General features: G+C 41.6%; 1 protein-coding gene across 4 annotated transcripts in view; it reads left to right on the top strand.

The window, feature by feature from the left end:
- Positions 1-16,187, top strand: part of FLI1 (Fli-1 proto-oncogene, ETS transcription factor) — an 88,784-nt gene that overhangs the window by 50,491 nt on the left and 22,106 nt on the right. For all 4 annotated transcript variants that reach the window (XM_084301565.1, XM_084301567.1, XM_084301566.1 and 1 more), the window contains 2 exons: positions 8,315-8,469; positions 11,738-11,941. In XM_084301565.1, the coding sequence (XP_084157691.1) occupies positions 8,315-8,469; positions 11,738-11,941 (359 nt within the window). The remainder of the gene's footprint in view (positions 1-8,314; positions 8,470-11,737; positions 11,942-16,187) is intronic.

The following is a 16,187-nucleotide window of genomic DNA, read 5'->3' on the forward strand; positions in this document are numbered from 1 at the left end:
ACAAACACTGCTATTCATGTAGGATCATATCCCACTGTCCCTGGAACCAGGGTTTCTTGTCACCCCTATTTTAATGGCCTCAGGACCTTGCACTTGCAGTTCTTTAGCATGCATCTCTACCAGTCTCCATGAACATTGTACAGATTGGGACGTGAGACAGCCAGGACAGAGTTCATGCTGCAAGCACTGTTGTGAATTACGCATTTCATCACCTAGTTCAGTATCCCACAAATGTGCCATGGTTCAAGTGGCTCCTAAAGATGGAGTTGGTCAATGGCTGGTATTTATCCCAGTGCTTCAGAGTGAAGCTAATGAAAGCTGCACTTACTTTGTGAGCTTCATTGGAGGACAGTTCTTTTTGCACCTGTAGCTAGATTCATGCTCTGCCAGGGCAGAAGCAACAATAGGAAACTGGAGAGGTATTTGATAGAGAAGAGAAAAAGAGGAGACAGAGGTACAATATGGCAGCCTATAAGGTGTAGCTGAACAAAAGTCAGATGCGTACCTTCAGCTTGGGTATATGTCACGCTAGTGGGCAAGAGAGTTTAGGAGTAGGTTTGAGCAGTGATGTTAACCATCAAAACCACACAGGTTATGATATATCCTCTATGGATTTTAGCCAAAGCATTGTCTGCCTCATGCCTGCCCCACACCATTTGTAGTTACAGCTGGGTGAGATGGATCATTGAAGGTGATAGTTGGACCAGATGATCTTGAAGGTCTTTTCCAACCTTTCTGATTCTATGATTTCCCCAATTCAATAAGGTTTTCAAAAACTTGAAAACATTTTCTTATCACAGCTCATTTCTACCTGTCAAAAGCATGGGAAAAAAATTGCATCCTCTTGGACAGAGCCATCAGGTGTAAGAATTTCAAATTATGACAGTTTTAAATACATACAATAAAAAACATTTTCAGTTTTTAGCATTATATTTTAGACTACATTGTTTTAGTTTAATTTGCAAAGTCACAAACATTTGTAAGATTTATACTGTGTTAATTACAGTTAAACAATTAAGGGTTTTTCTTCTTGTTAGTTTAGGACTTCTTTAACAGCCTATTTTCCTGGTTTCTGAGAACCTAGCAAAGTGTAGAGTTTGAAACAGAAAGCAGCCTCACACTTTCAGACTTCTATAGTGAGATGATGGTGTTAAAAACTTCAAACAGCAGCATGCTCTTTTTTTCCTCAGAAGTATACAGTAGATGCTGATTTTACTATAAGATAAAGGTCTTTGCGTCAGTTGGTCTTTGATGATGATCATTTTTAGATTGAATTTGATCTTGCCCCAGTTGTACCTTGGAGTTGCATCTGGATTTTGAAAGAACTGTAGGGATTTTTGCTCAGAATCCAAGCTGAAACAGGATAATGATTTTTTATTATTATTTTTTTCCTGAAAAACACCATCCCTGGATAGCACAGGCAGTGGGATGGATCTAGAAAGTACCAGCAGGCTGGGTTTTTTTGACAGTCATGAGGACTACCTTGGGCTACCAAGGCTAGCCTCCTTAATCTCTCTCTAAAATCTTCAGGAGGGCAGTGCAGAGTGGGATTTTAACCATGGTTTGTGCATGGTGCTACACAGGTCTGACCTCTCCGTCCTACAGGGAGTTGAACTAGTCATGAGAACTGAGGTGGCAGAATCAGTCTCACATATGGCACAGGCAGCACACTCCCCTGATCATGTGAGGAAGCCCTTTATAGCATCACATCGGTTGCTCACACCAATGGTGTCAGACCAACACTCAGAGGGTGTTTCCTCACAGTACTCTACTCGTCTCTCTCACTAGCAAACGTTGGAGGGCCTGGCAAACAAGTAGTCCTGTCCCACCTGCTGAGCTACTGTAGGCAGTACAGACTGGTGCTTTTCAGATCTTTTAAGTGCATGGTCTGTATGGATTCTGCATGTGGGTGTGCTTGTATGGCCAGAAGTCTGTGCAACATTTTTATTGTGTGTGTATTACATGTACTTAGGTGTCAAATGTCTTGGATTGTCCTTCCATTGTGGTCTTTGTGCTACAATTTTGTCATCTGTTCTGAAAAAAAAGCAAAATAATAGTGCTTTGACAGACTGATTCATTAGCAACTGTAAGTGATATCCCTAGAAAAGGCCCTCTAGAAGTGTGTTTATTTGGGGCAAAAAGGAAATTATTTTTTATAGATTTGCTTGAGCCTACAAGATTCTTAGGCAGAAACTAGGTGTCCTCAGTCTCTCTAAAAAGGGAGTAACAACTTCCCAACCTGTTAGGAAAAAAAAAAAAAAAGAAAAAAAAAAAAAAGAAAAAAAAAAAAAGAAAAAAAAAAAAAGAAAGAAAAAAGAAAAGACTGCTTTGGATGTCAGAACTAAGCACCGAAATAGCTTCCAGCCTTGCCTTTTGATAACTTGTTAGTATAAGAGCTCCAATCTATCCAAGAAATGTGAACATTCATCTGATGTATCCGTCCTCTCCCCCTACTCATGGCTAAAAATGTGCCCTTTCCCCTCATGTCCATCACAGTTCATTGTTTCACGTAGGACCATGCCAGTTGCTTGTTCCTCTGTCCATCAGCTGCCTGGCAAAACTGACACACCATCTGAGCAGCAAATACCAATCTCAATACAGATTAACTTGAACTGCGGACTGAATAATAAAACCTATTTGCCCTCCCTCTCCCTCTTCTTGTCTTTCTCTCTCTTGTTTTTCAAGCACACTCTCTTACCAGGTTCCAGCTGCCTCATTAGAGAGAGCAGCCTTTATTCTGTTTCACCTGTACTTGAAGCACTAGCATTTTCTGCTTGTCAAGAGAATGGTTTATGTACTCTAGGGAGTGATAAAGCTATAGGAAACCTGACAGTGGAGGGAGCTGGATGACGGTAAGGGACAGTGTCCAGCTTTTCTTCTTTTTCTTAGTGACCAGAAGCAGGTCTGAGAGCTGTGAGGCACCATGGGATGAGCTGGTTTGGTCCCCAGCAGGGTGGGAGAAGGGGTCATTGGCAAACATCTCCAAGCCTGTTGTGCAGAGCCATCCCTCCAAGTGCAAAACCACATGGCAACCCCGAGCAGCTTTCGACCCAATGGCAGGGGTTCCTGGTTTGCTCCCAAACTGGAAAGGATTTCCCAGATAGATGCGTACTTATTGTATATATCGGGTATTCAGGCAGTGGCAGGAATCTGCTTCAGGTGAGGTGCTGGGACTTCTGTATTTTTGCAAGATTCAGAGGTACAAGTTTTAAGTACTGTCATACCTGGTTGCAGTATACAGCCTCAAAATCTGTTCTTGCCTTCCTAGGCAGCTGCTTGCTCAGACAAAAAACCCAGCACTACATTTGTGTTTTGCAGTGGTGAGTGTCCAAACGTGGGGCAGATAAAATCCTACACAGAAAACGTAAAATCCTCATGCTTCTTACTCCCCCTTAGGCACTGGGAAAGGGGTGTATTTTATGTGTAGCACTGACCTGTTGCACAAACAGGTTTCTGTGGCTTTACTGAAAGCTATGGATCTCTCTTTGCATCATTTGAGGGAATGGAAGTGTGGCTTGAAATCTCTGTGCTCTGCTGGGTTTGTATCTTCTATTTAGTTTATAGCCCCTTAGGGGGGAAAGGTCTATATTCTATAATGTGCTTGTGCATTTCCCAACAGACTAGGCCTGGGTTGCTGTTGGGGCCTTTAGTTGCTTTCATAATATAAATACAAACATTTATACATGTTTCTTTAAAAAAAAAAAATCGCATTTTAAATTCCAATGAATAAAAGAGAATTATTTAGGAAAATGCTGTGTAAAATTTAACCCATCTTACAGTCAATTTTAATAATAGATTTTACACTGATCCCAAATGCAACGAGGGAGCCAAACAACAGACATTCCAAATTTTGACTGTATGTACTAAGCCACTGCAGATCTGCATTTGATCAGAGAATGATTTTTAAAAGGACATTACAAAATTTGTGTGATCTTCAAATGCAAAATAATAATCTAATGCTCTGGTTGCCTGCACGGATGCAGATGAACACCCCTGTGCAATTCCAAAACAAGTTATGAATTTTGTCTAGCTATTATGCTGTAGTTGGTGCTTTGAAAATGTCTTGGAAGTATTTCTTGCTTCAGAATATTTAAATAATGTTAAGGTTCAGGGACCTCAGAAAATATTTATGCCATTATGATTTTCTCAAAGCAAAACAAAGGGACCATCTATGGTGTCTGTAAATAAAAATGCCCTTTAAATAGCGTGTGAGCCCTCTAGTGGGATTCACTGTGCTGTTCTAGTCCCCAGCCAGAGCAGCAAGCTGTTTTACCTGTCAGTGATAAGCACAGTCATTTTAGACCCCAATGAGCCTTAGCATTCTACCATATATCTTCTTCCATCCTCTTTACAGTGGTCTCTTCTTTCTGCAGACCTATAGTGTAGGCTACTTTTCTAGTCTCAAACTCCTTCTCAGACATTCTTTACACTGGGTGAGTAAATGTAAGGCAGAGTTCAAGGAACTTTGATTCTGCCCTGATAGCTCCCTTCCTTGTCTGTAAGAGGAGTCAGAAGCAGAATCACAGTGTGTCTGTTCTTACTTCCTTCCCTGAACAACAATAACAACCACAAAAACTCAAGTTTAAATGTTAAAGTTGAGATGACCAAATGGGGATTAGACAAAAAGCGGCATGTTTAAAGAGAAAAAATAAAAATAAAAAAATAAAAGATGGGAAGAGAGGAGTGGAGGAAGAGAAGGATAGAAAGAAGAGGGAAATATCCCAGTGGTCACAGCTGAGTCAGGTTCAGAAATCACTGAAATCCCTTATTTTGCTTTTTCGAATGATTGCCAAAGGTGATTCCTAGACAGAGGCCCTGGGACAGTAATTGCTTTATTTCCAGGTATCTGGAACACAAACTGAAGCTGTACAGAGGATTTATTAGTCAATGCCAGGCTAGCTGCTTGTCCATTTTGGCCAGTCTAGCATAAACTTTCAGAAAACACCAAGCTCTTGGCATCCCCAGAGACTGCTACTGGAGCTGCTGGAACGAAGAGTCTTTGGACGGACAGTGGGAATGAGTACTGCTTCATATTCCTTGGCCTCTGTCACTTCCACAGTGAATACACTTAAGAGATTTTGTGAAAGAAGCCTATATCCCTTTACCTTAGTAGATCTACAGCATTTTCTTCCCCGAACCTGAGCAACTCCAGCATGTATAGCCACTTAAAAGTCTGAAGCAGGGGTCTCTGTGAATAGTCAAGGATTAACCTGGCATCTGAAATCCCTTCGCACAAACCATTTGAAATAATGAGGAAATTTTTATATAGCTCAAAGTCTGCTTGTGGGTAATGCATGAAGTAAGAAAGGAGCTACATCCAATGAATACGCCATTCATGGCTCACAGCTCCCTGTTCTCATTTGATACTGTAGTTGTTTCCATACTGAATTCTTCTTTGTATGGCCCAGAGCTACAACTACCTTCTGCTGGGACACTCTAAATCCCTCGTCTTAGAACAGGCTGGGGCAGTACAGTGATGGACCTCCATGAGCTGCAGAGATGATTCAGTGCTGTCTCATTTCCCAATAAAAGGCCCAATTTGGCCTTGGTAGGGAATGCTGGGTTACCAAGGACACAAAAGTAAGGATCTTCCTGCTTGCTGTCGTTAACGATTTCACAGAACTTTTCTTGAGAAGGACAGTTCAGTCTCCTGCCCAGTTATGTTTTGGTAATGCTGTTCCCAGTTATGTCTGTCCTCTATTATCAGATTTCCACTGGGGTTAGATCTGGATCCAGCCATCCTGAAAACTTCCTCAGAAGGAAGGGAGGCATCCGTATGTTCACATGGACCAGCCCTGTCAGGTGTGTGGAGCACATGTAACATATCCCACAGGGTTAGTGGAGCGGCCTCTCTTCCCCTGGGGGACGCCGGGGGTAAATCAGTGCTTGGTGAGGCCACCTCGGTCCCTATAGCTTCTTTTGAGATCACAGCCTTGGATATTTGTTGATCTGGTTTTGGCTTCTGAGACCTACAGAGCAAGTCAGAGGATCAGCAGGGCCATAGCTGCCAAGCCAAGAGAGATGACTGCATCTGCAAAGTGAAAAATGATCACAAAACTGCTGAGGAGATATCTTGCAGTGTCGGTGTTATTTTTGTTGCTTTGCTATATTGGTCATGTGGATGTACATGATTCTTAGCAGAGAGTAAAGGCAGCCAACAGCCCTGTGTTGTGTCCATGTGTGCCACTTCATTCCATTGGAAAGTGTGTACACTCCTACACAGATAGGTTTTTTGGAAGATGTGCTTATCTGAGAGCCTGGATATATCCGTTTTTCTGTATGAATATTATATAAACAACGATTCTAGCATAAATATCGCACATCTCAGATGAGGGGGTTGTTTTCCTGGTCACCTCCTGGCCCTGGTCCATGCTGAGCCAAACAGAGCCCAACACCTCGAAACACGGATGCTCTCACTGCTTTACTGAGTCTTGTCAGGACAGCCTGTACCTCAGGAAAGAATAAGATCCTTTGTGCTGCTCCGGTGCTTTTTCTCTGCCAGTACAGGCAGCATTTAACACCTGACACAGAGAATTTCAACAGAGAGTTAGAAATGATCACATTCCCTATGAAAACCCTGGTGTCCCTGCAGTTGCTCAGACTCTCCTCTGACTGCCACGGGGACATTAAACCTTCAGCAGTTTGCCTCTCTGAAGGCGGATTTTGGTTCCCTGCCTGGAAAAACAGTAGGCGAAATAGTAAAACCTTAAATTTGAACATGTGTAAGTTATACATCTTATTTCCATTTTCAAGCAACATTCCCTCAGCAAGACATGAGGAAAAAATTACCATCTGCCTTAGAATATCTCGGTGGAGCATTTATCTCCCAGCCATGATAACTGAATTTCAGTAATTTCTCCCCCCACCCCCTCACTGCCATTCAGATTAAGAAACAAATTTGTTTAGTGTCCAAACTTGGAAGTCTTGCCAGCTGAACTCAGAGGGTGGGATTTGGTGCACTGTCATAGTTCTTACCCTTCAGCAAATGGTTTCCTCCCAAGCCACTTTTCTTCTGGCAGGGAAGAAGGATGGCTGTGCGATTAAAGCAGTGGGCTGAATTGCACTGGATATGGGCTCTGTGCTTGCTTTGCATAGAGACTGCACACTAATACTCCCTTGTAAAGATGAGAGCAATAATCCTGCCCTTCCCTAGTACATTCCTCAGGGTTGGGATGCTCTCTGTGCATGTGGCAGGCTGTAGACTGGTATTTTAAGTGACCTCTAGAGCTAAAAGCGGGAGTTACTACTGCAGCTGGAGAAAAACAAAATCTGCACTCCCTATCTGTGGTTTGTAGGCTCATAATTCTCCCAGAGCAGGACAGAGAAAACCTCCTGCTTGCCAAGGGTCTGAACGTGGTCCAGGTCTTCGCACAGTGCCACCTGAGTTGCTAAATGTTCCCTCCTCATCACTCCATCACCTCAGAAGTAAAACTGGGGCCAGAGTTTTACTTTTTCACACACTGTTTCTGTGGTCTGAAGTCCTTGACTCATGCCTAAGGCACCTAAGATTTCTAGATTTCCTATCCAAGTAATAGACAAGCCTGGGACTGTTTAGCTCATAAGAACAGGCAAGATCAGTTACATTCAGCTGCGTCAAACAAGACCCTTTAGATACTGTGCTAATATTGTAGTGCTCTCCTGCAACTATCTGGTCACTTTGGCATGGATGCTTTGTGTCCTGTCTTACTGAAATTGTGTCACTGTGTTTCTGATTCACGCTACAGAAATGCCTTAGATCGGGAGGTGAAAAGTACGGCCTTCTTGTCAATTCCTAGACTCACCTGCCACAGAAAGACAGAATGCTGAGTTATTTTTAACACAGTACAAGAGTGGAACAGTCCAAGAAGGGCTCCTAGAAGCATAAAGCTGTGTCTGCAAGACTGCTAAGATGTAGCTGAGTGCTACAGGGTGAAGGGAGGGGGCAAGTGATGGATAGACCTAAGACCTGGGTGGTAAGGACTTACATATACTCGTTTTTTATTTGATTCATTAATTTTGATATTTCAGAGGTTTTGCATGTGATTCTACAGCTGCTATTGCCTTTGACTGAAACCCGCTCTTCCTTGCACTTCCAACTCTTTCCTCAAGCTGATTTCACTATCAGAGATCACTTCTATGAGACGTGTGATTCATAGAACACCTTATGACACTCGTGTGCCAGGCCAGGAATGGCCTGGCCCACATCTACAGGAAGTTCCCTTAACGTTTCCCTTCCAGGATACTTGCCACTTCTGTAACCCAAATTTCTTTGTGCTACAGTAAGGATGAAAGGTGCATAATAATGATTAGTCATCTGTTTCCTTTCACATTTCAGGGAGTCCCCTGTAGACTGTAGTGTGAACAAATGCAGCAAGCTCGTCGGAGCAGGGACAGAGTCCAACCCAATGAGTTACAGCACCTACATGGATGAGAAGAATGGGCCTCCCCCCAACATGACCACCAATGAGAGGAGAGTCATTGTCCCAGCAGGTACCATGACCATCAAACTCTTTGTGTCATATTTCTTTGGACTCTTAACTATCCAGCTGAACAGATAAGGCTTATTTATCTACCCTCTGAGGTGTTCTCTTGCTTACAAATCATGTAAAAAGTAAGGAAAAAATCAGAGTTTCTGGCTAGTGAGAATTTCCTATGTCTCAGTATATGATCTACCTCAAATCAGAAGAAGAACTGGATTATTACTGCTTTTTTTTCAATTCTTTCTTTTTTTTTGCAATGTATCAGAGTAGAACCTGCAGTGCTTCCTGGGACATGCATGGTATGATCAAACAGTGAGTTCATAGGCAAGGACAGACATGAAGTGCACCCAAATTATAACTCCCATGGTTCTCTGCAGGATCCAGATGCACTTTCATGTCATGTTGATTCAAAATGAACTATTATGTTTTCATTTTTTGGTTGGAAGTAGAAAACTAGAAAATTGTATTTGCAGAAACTGCATTAACCTTCCAAAAAAATCTTAAAAGAGAACATTCCTGTCCTGTTCTCTGTTTGTATTTGATATCCACATCAGTTGTCTGAAATTGGCAGGATGCATTAAATGCATTTGGATAGTCAAGGATGAGAGCTGCTGTGGTAGGCAACCTGTGAAGTTTGAATCTGAAATGAGAGGGAGTCCTTCCCCTGTAAAGTTTTTAAACACCATACATGCAAACAAGTTAGCCTGGGAGCTTTCCAGCAAGGGAAATATTGTAAGTCAAGCCCTGGCCTGATTTACATACCAAAACTTCCACTGATTTCGTGGGGGGGGGGGGCCGGCTTTTCACACAATGTGTCAAGGGTTGTGGCAGATTCAAGCAGTTGAACTGTTGGCAGAAAGAAATGTACTCGTGGAATTCAGCTGTTTTCTGATCGTGGCTTGACCACGAACAGATGACAATTCCCAAGCATTTGTTTGCCATTTAGGATGAAAAGGAAAAGCTTGAACTGAATGTAGTGAAGGGAAGCCAATAAAAGATTGACAGCAAATCTCAAAGTACCATTTAAGCCCTTGTTAGGATCTGCTTAGAGAGACTGGCTAACTTAACCAGTGGCAGGATAAGATATGTTGCCTAGAAGGGTTTTAGCTGATACCTGCTAGTCATTATAAGGGATGCTAACGATATTAAAGATGGAACATTTATCCCACTCTTTGCCATGCTATTTCTGCGTATTTAGAAAGACCCAGGGTGGCCCTAAGTTTAGCGTTATTGAAACAGGGGAAATGACTCTTAGTGCCCTCAGTGGAGGAGAAAAAAAAATCTCCTCATTGAAGGAAAGTGAAAAAAAGGACTTATTTTTCCCCTTGTGACTGTCTACAAATCAAAACCTTGAGATACTTGTGAAATAGCAGTGATTTACCAGACTTTGGAAGACAATAATGAGCATCATCCCAGATCTCTGGCTGCAGGATATGAAGCCCAAATCATCCAAGAAAGGCATTTGGAAATTTTAATGCAATCCAGAGTAAAGATTTATAGTGCATTAGGGTGAAGATAGGCAAGAATAATGTCACATTAGACTTGCAATAGTAATAATAATGAACTCTAAGCAATGTTTCAAGAAGGCAGTTTTTCAGAGACCATTCAATGTCTTTTGCAGTGATAAATGGGCTTGAATCTGAAAGTCAAAAGTGTTTGTTTAAAAAGAGACCACAAATTCATGATGCCCTCTAAATGTTGGGTTTTTACAAAACTCAAGACAAATGAGTCTTCCAGTTAAAAAAAAAATAAAAATCAGCCTTGAATAAATGCACTGTAAAATTTACAGTTCTTTTCAGGGCTTAGAAAGGAGGATTTAAATTGGTTGATGCTGAAAGTTAAAGGAGGTCTATCTTTCTTTCCCAAAGCAGACTTGCAGATGTATTGGGTTGTCGGTTCAATGTCTGTAATTCAACTTTAAATCATTTGGGTTAACTAGAAATTCAGAAATTCAGTGAGGAAATGTCACAGTTATAGTTTCAATATTCCTTGTGCTTACTTCTCCATTTCATGCTGTTACTCTAGAACTTAGCTGCCCAGGATTGCACCAGGTACAACGACTACCTGACCTCTTGTGTCACAGGGTCACTGCAGCCCAAGCACACATAGCTTACAGTCCTGTTCTGAGGCATTATTTTACACTTAAAGTGTGGCAGAGGCATTTCTTGCCCCTCTCTGCATGACAGCTACTTGTTTTTGATCCATTTTCTCTCCTACCTTGTGGCTGGAGGCATTTGAGCTTTGTTGTAGAGGAAAGTACTAGCTCTGACAGCCAGATCAAACTTCTCCAAAGTTTAGGCTTGACTTCACAATCCTCCCCAGCCGCAATGCAAAATGAATTTGAGGCTGAAATTTTTCTAATGGCATACATGGGAAGAAGCAGCACAGGAAGTATCTGACAATGTAGATATGCTCTGAAAATGACTCTGTGAAAATGGTATCATGGCACAAGTTCTTGCCATGACTTTCTGATCTACTGCTCTTTTCAAAACTTGAAGGATGATTTCTTTTTTTAACTACTGATGCAGCAAACCATCACCATGGGGTCTGAAATTCCAGTCGGGTTCAATCTTTCTCTTACGTCATCGCCAGTAATAAAGATTCCACAGCTGGAGCTTTGCTGACAGTTGATAATGATGCATGAGACAGTATAAAATCCACATTGCCATCCAATAGCTGTGATGGTTTTACAGGGCTAGAGGAGGTAGAATTGTGTTCTTGTCAGCAGGGTGAACAAATGTGACTCAGAGATACATGGCAAGCTGTTCTGTTTAAACAATATTTTTTTTTCAGAGTCCCTTTGCTGACCATAAATACCACCATCCTCAGACTTTAAAATGCCATCTGTTGGGACTTCGTAATGCACTTGCGAAGGATGGTGTGACTTATACAGCACTGATGTAATTACATAGCAGTGCAGAACTGAAGCTGTGACAAACATACGCTTTAAAAGGGATGAGTTTGGAAGCTTTTTATCAAAGAGAGAACAGCCACAGTCAAATGCCATTAAGATTGGTCCCAAGCAGTAGGTATAAGTTTAAGGCAGGAAGGAAACAGTCGAGTGAACTTATCCTGCCAGGGAGTCAGTATGATCAGTTTATGGGCCTTGTGCCCTCTTCTAGCACAATTCTTGCTCATCTTGGCAAAATGCTTTAGAATCAGTAAATTAAATCCATTTGGTTGTAGAAACAATGGTTAGTGCTTTGGTTGGGCTACACTGAGCGCTACAGACTTGAGGTTCACATATAATATTACCACCCTTTGTGCTTTTCTGCCAGATCCCACCCTATGGACCCAGGAACACGTGCGCCAGTGGCTGGAATGGGCCATAAAGGAGTATGGATTAATGGAGATTGACACCACCCTCTTCCAGAATATGGATGGCAAGGAGCTCTGCAAAATGAACAAGGATGACTTCCTCCGAACCACCTCCCTCTACAACACAGAAGTTCTGTTGTCTCACCTCAGTTACCTCAGGGAAAGTAAGTATTGCCCTGACTCATCCCAGCCCTATTGTGACATGCCGATAAGCTACATACGAGTATTGAATTTCTAGGGCTCTTCTTGAAGACAAATAGTAGCAAGGATAAGGGGAAAAGAACAGAGAAAGGCAAACAGAGAGTGCAAACAAGGAAGAGAGGAATAAAAATCGAGTCGGAAAGCTTATTATAGCTTAGATTGAGTTAGCAGAGCTACAAGATATCAGGGAGGTGAAGAACTGAGCAGAACTCTTAAGAAGATTAGATAGTCTTACAGATAATAAAAACATCTGTGACTATATGATAAAAATATGTACAGTTGCTGTGGAGATTAAGCCAACCATTAACTGATGGGTCACAGGCAAATTATTCCATAACTTTGCAGTTAGAGGGCTGTACACTTTCCCCCAAGGCTTCTGGTAATTATTGCTCCACAATAGGACACACAACACGCCAGAGTTGGAGATTTTCTATATTTCTGGAGACCCACATCGGTTGGAAATAGGAAAAAATACAAGAGTGATTCCCCAGATGTAAGTGCATTGAAGAAGGCATCATGCTAATGACCTAGTATTCAAAACCACCCGAGTTTTGTGCACCTCATTATTGCCACTCTCCAACCCAAAAAAGACTATGTGATGGGTCCGATATTCCTTTTTGCTGTATTAAGCCCCTAAAACAGAAGCCATGAGCAGTCTTCTGAGTAACTTGTATAAAAGCCTACTGCAGCAACCCAAACAGGAATCATCATGGTTAGCATATGCTCTTGAGGCTGGGAAGTTTGAGACTTCCTGTACAACCATGAGCATGTCCATAGCTTCTGAATGTCCCCTCTTCATCTATAGAATGGAGGTGAAAGCATTTTCTTTCTTCACAAAGGTATGCTAAGGGTAATTGCATTATGATGAGACCAGAGAACAGGATCTAAATCCCACATGCTTCAAAATTTTTTAAGTGGCAGTTTTTACAGGAGTATAATTATTTGAGGACTGAAAAATCAGGGGAAGGTATCATAAAGAATGGTGGGAAGGCAGAGAAAGAAAGAAAAAAGCATATTTTCTCTACTGGGAAATCAAATCGTGATGTAAAGGCAGCTGAAGATGTCTTCATCTGGCCACTGCAATAAAGCGGCGAGACAGCATTTATTTAGGGTGTTTTCTTCAAAGCTGTTCAGCACTGGTCTCTCCCTACCCCTGTTAAAATCAGTGGGAGTTTTACAGATTACAGTGGGACAAGAGTTAGATCACAGATGGGTGCCTCTGCAAGCCCCACCTTTATTTTGTTTGAGAAACTGAGCCAAGGAAATGATTCACAACAAATAACCGAATTGTTGGATTTGAACAGTTTTTGTCCCTTGTGACTTCACAAAAAAATAAAATTAAAAAAAAAAAAAATCCCATCCAAAACAATTCACAAATTTCATCCTGTTTCAGCAGCAAAGAGCTTCTGGTTCACAGAACACTTCAAGATTATTGCAGGCACAAATAGTTTTCTAAGGTTTGCATACAGAATTATACATTTTTATGGGAAATGTTAAGGCACTTTGTGAAGCCAATGTTGCTCTGAACAAACCTGCTGACTTTAGCTGGGCAACTCAGACACTTTGTAACCGGAAATGTTTTTAAATTCCCACAAGATAAATATTCAAGTGAGACACTTTCTTTTGAATTGTCTCATTGATAAGGCTTGAGAATTCACAGAAAGAGATGAAGAAGGAGTTGTGTGTTTTTTGAATTAAAGAAAGATGTGGAATTTGAAAAAGTTGACAGAGGAGTGGGATTCTTTTGTTGATTTAGCTCCAGACAGCATCTTCAATATGCTAGATAGCCCACCATTTGGGATGTTCAAAGACAGTATCAGAGGAATTGCATCCAATTGTTCTCATGAATCATTTTCATGGCATAAGCCTGAAGACCTGGATTGAACCTCTGCCTTTACTATTGGCTGCCTTCCATCTATTTTGGAGCAAATTTCTGATTGATCTTACCTAACTTTAGATATCTGATGTACCCAAATTAAAAGTCTGGTCACACTGATCTCTGAAGCAAGAGCACACACTGAAATTCAGGATGGCAGACCCTTAATTCACCTGCCACATTTAATGCCTGAAATTAAACCTTTGCCTGATTTTTTTCTGTGCTTCCTTTTTACTTTCTCTAAAATGGAGCCAGTAATACTGCTTTCTCGGTCTTCTTATTGTCTTGGCTGTTGAGATGGCAAAACTATGGAACGGGGATTGTGCCTCATATCTCTCAAGAGCCAGCACAATGGAGTCCTAACACAGTTGGACCATGTAACTGCTGCTGCAGTACATGCTGAATAATAATCATAAAATTATAATGTACTGCTAGGGGAATGCCTACAATGATTTCCATGCTATTAAGCTAGTGCAAAACCCAAGGAACTTTGCTGGATTCAGACAAATTAGTTACTTCACTTTTACTGGGATGCATACGAAAGGAGAATTCAATCCCACTCCATCCCTAGCTTTTATGATTACAGATTTCTCTCTGTTCAGCCCCTTGGGCTGTTCTAAGACGTCATACAAGAGCTGTCCTTATTAAAGCAAGCTCCTGTCTGAGTGGAGGTCGGGCAGCCTCTGAAGAGCATTCCTTTCCATGCAGCTGTTCCTAGTGCTGCCTAATGACAGTCTGGTTTCTGGATTGCTGGTTAACTCCCTCACGGAGTAACGCCTTCGAAAGGAGCTTATTGTTTTTCCAGACTGATTTCCAGCGGATGTTTAGTGCTGAGCCTCTGAGCTCAGTGCCATGGGGAGATGGTCTTTTTTCTTGAATTTTCTCCTTTGTGAGACTGTTTGTTTCAGAGACATCCAGCTCCGTAACTGTGGAGGGCAGAGAATGCGTGATGGCAACAAAACACAGGAGAATTTGGGGGAGTCAGAGGTCTATGGGCTAGACTACATCTGCCCAGTCTCTTTCTTAAAAGGTATTTGTCCTCTCAGGATGTTAAGTGATACTTGTGATGACTACTGAATCCTAAACTTTGATTTTTGTTTTCCATGCAACAAAGCTGAGCTGAACTTTCTGAGTTTGTTTTCAGCATTTTGAACTCCAGATCAGGGTAAAACCATTATAAAGTAAGTTATTTTGGCACATCTGAGTCCAGACTGAAAAAAATAAACGGGTAACATCTGCAAGACCTCAACAAAAGCTCAATCTTGGTTTGGGTAAGCTGTTTAATATAGATGAGACTAAGCACCTAAGTACTAAGATCACAGCACCTTTAGCCTTCAGACAAAATCTAGGTCTGGATCAGAACTAGACAGTTGTTTCTTGTTTCTATAACTAATTGAAGCACCCAGGAATTAACACATCTCTGATCCTTAGGAAATTTCAGACCCACAGAACTCACTCTATCCTCTGCAGTTATTCATGAGACCCCTGACTATTTTTTCCAGGCAACATACTGGTTTTGCCCCCAAAGCAATCATATTTCTTGAAGTGTTTTTTCAAGTTTCCTCTCTGGAATTGTAAAGCCATGCTTTGTTTTTTTTTTTTTTCTTTTTGTTGCTCTTCCCTCTACGCTGTCAGGCTCCAGGCTGCCGTGTTGGTGTCTTTTTCTGTCTGCCTGGTGAATCTTCCCCAGTCAGCCTGTTGGGGGGTGGGAAGGGAGATTTGAATGTTTTCATGCTATGTTTAGGATGAGCATCAAAAGAAACCTGAACTGTCGCCTCCTGTCCTTTTCTTCTCTAGTTATGGGGGTGAGTTGTGTGGGTGTGTACAAATGAAAAACGCCTGAAGGGGAAAGAGTGTGACTGTGGCTGGGACTGGAAGCAGAAAGCTGCTTTGTGGTTTTGATCCATATATTAATGCCAAACTCAACTATACAGCTAAATGCAGCAGAACCCTGATTCTACCAGGAGATGTGGAGGGAAGCAAACACGGCCTTCAGAAGGTCAGGTTAAAAAACACAGGTTAAATAGACTTCAGGATTATGAAAGCAAGATATGCTGCGAGCTGCCTTGTGAAAAGGAAGGCTTTGTGGAGAAGGAACTCTCCTTTTCTGCTTTCCATTCCTTTTCCATCTTCCTTTTTAATTAATGCAGGAGAAATTAAAGAAAGGAGAAGAGCCATAAGATAATATGTCTGATATTAATTATAAAATAATAGCCCTGCACTTTTTACCAGTGTTTCCAGAAAGGGCTGATTTTATCTAAGCTGTCACTGGCCCAGCAAGGGGTAGGGGGAATAAGAACCAAATGAAAATTCATCACAGCCTAAGTTTTGCC

Source organism: Netta rufina (assembly GCF_964035555.1).
Source record: "Netta rufina genome assembly, chromosome: 25".
NCBI lineage: Eukaryota > Metazoa > Chordata > Aves > Anseriformes > Anatidae > Netta > Netta rufina.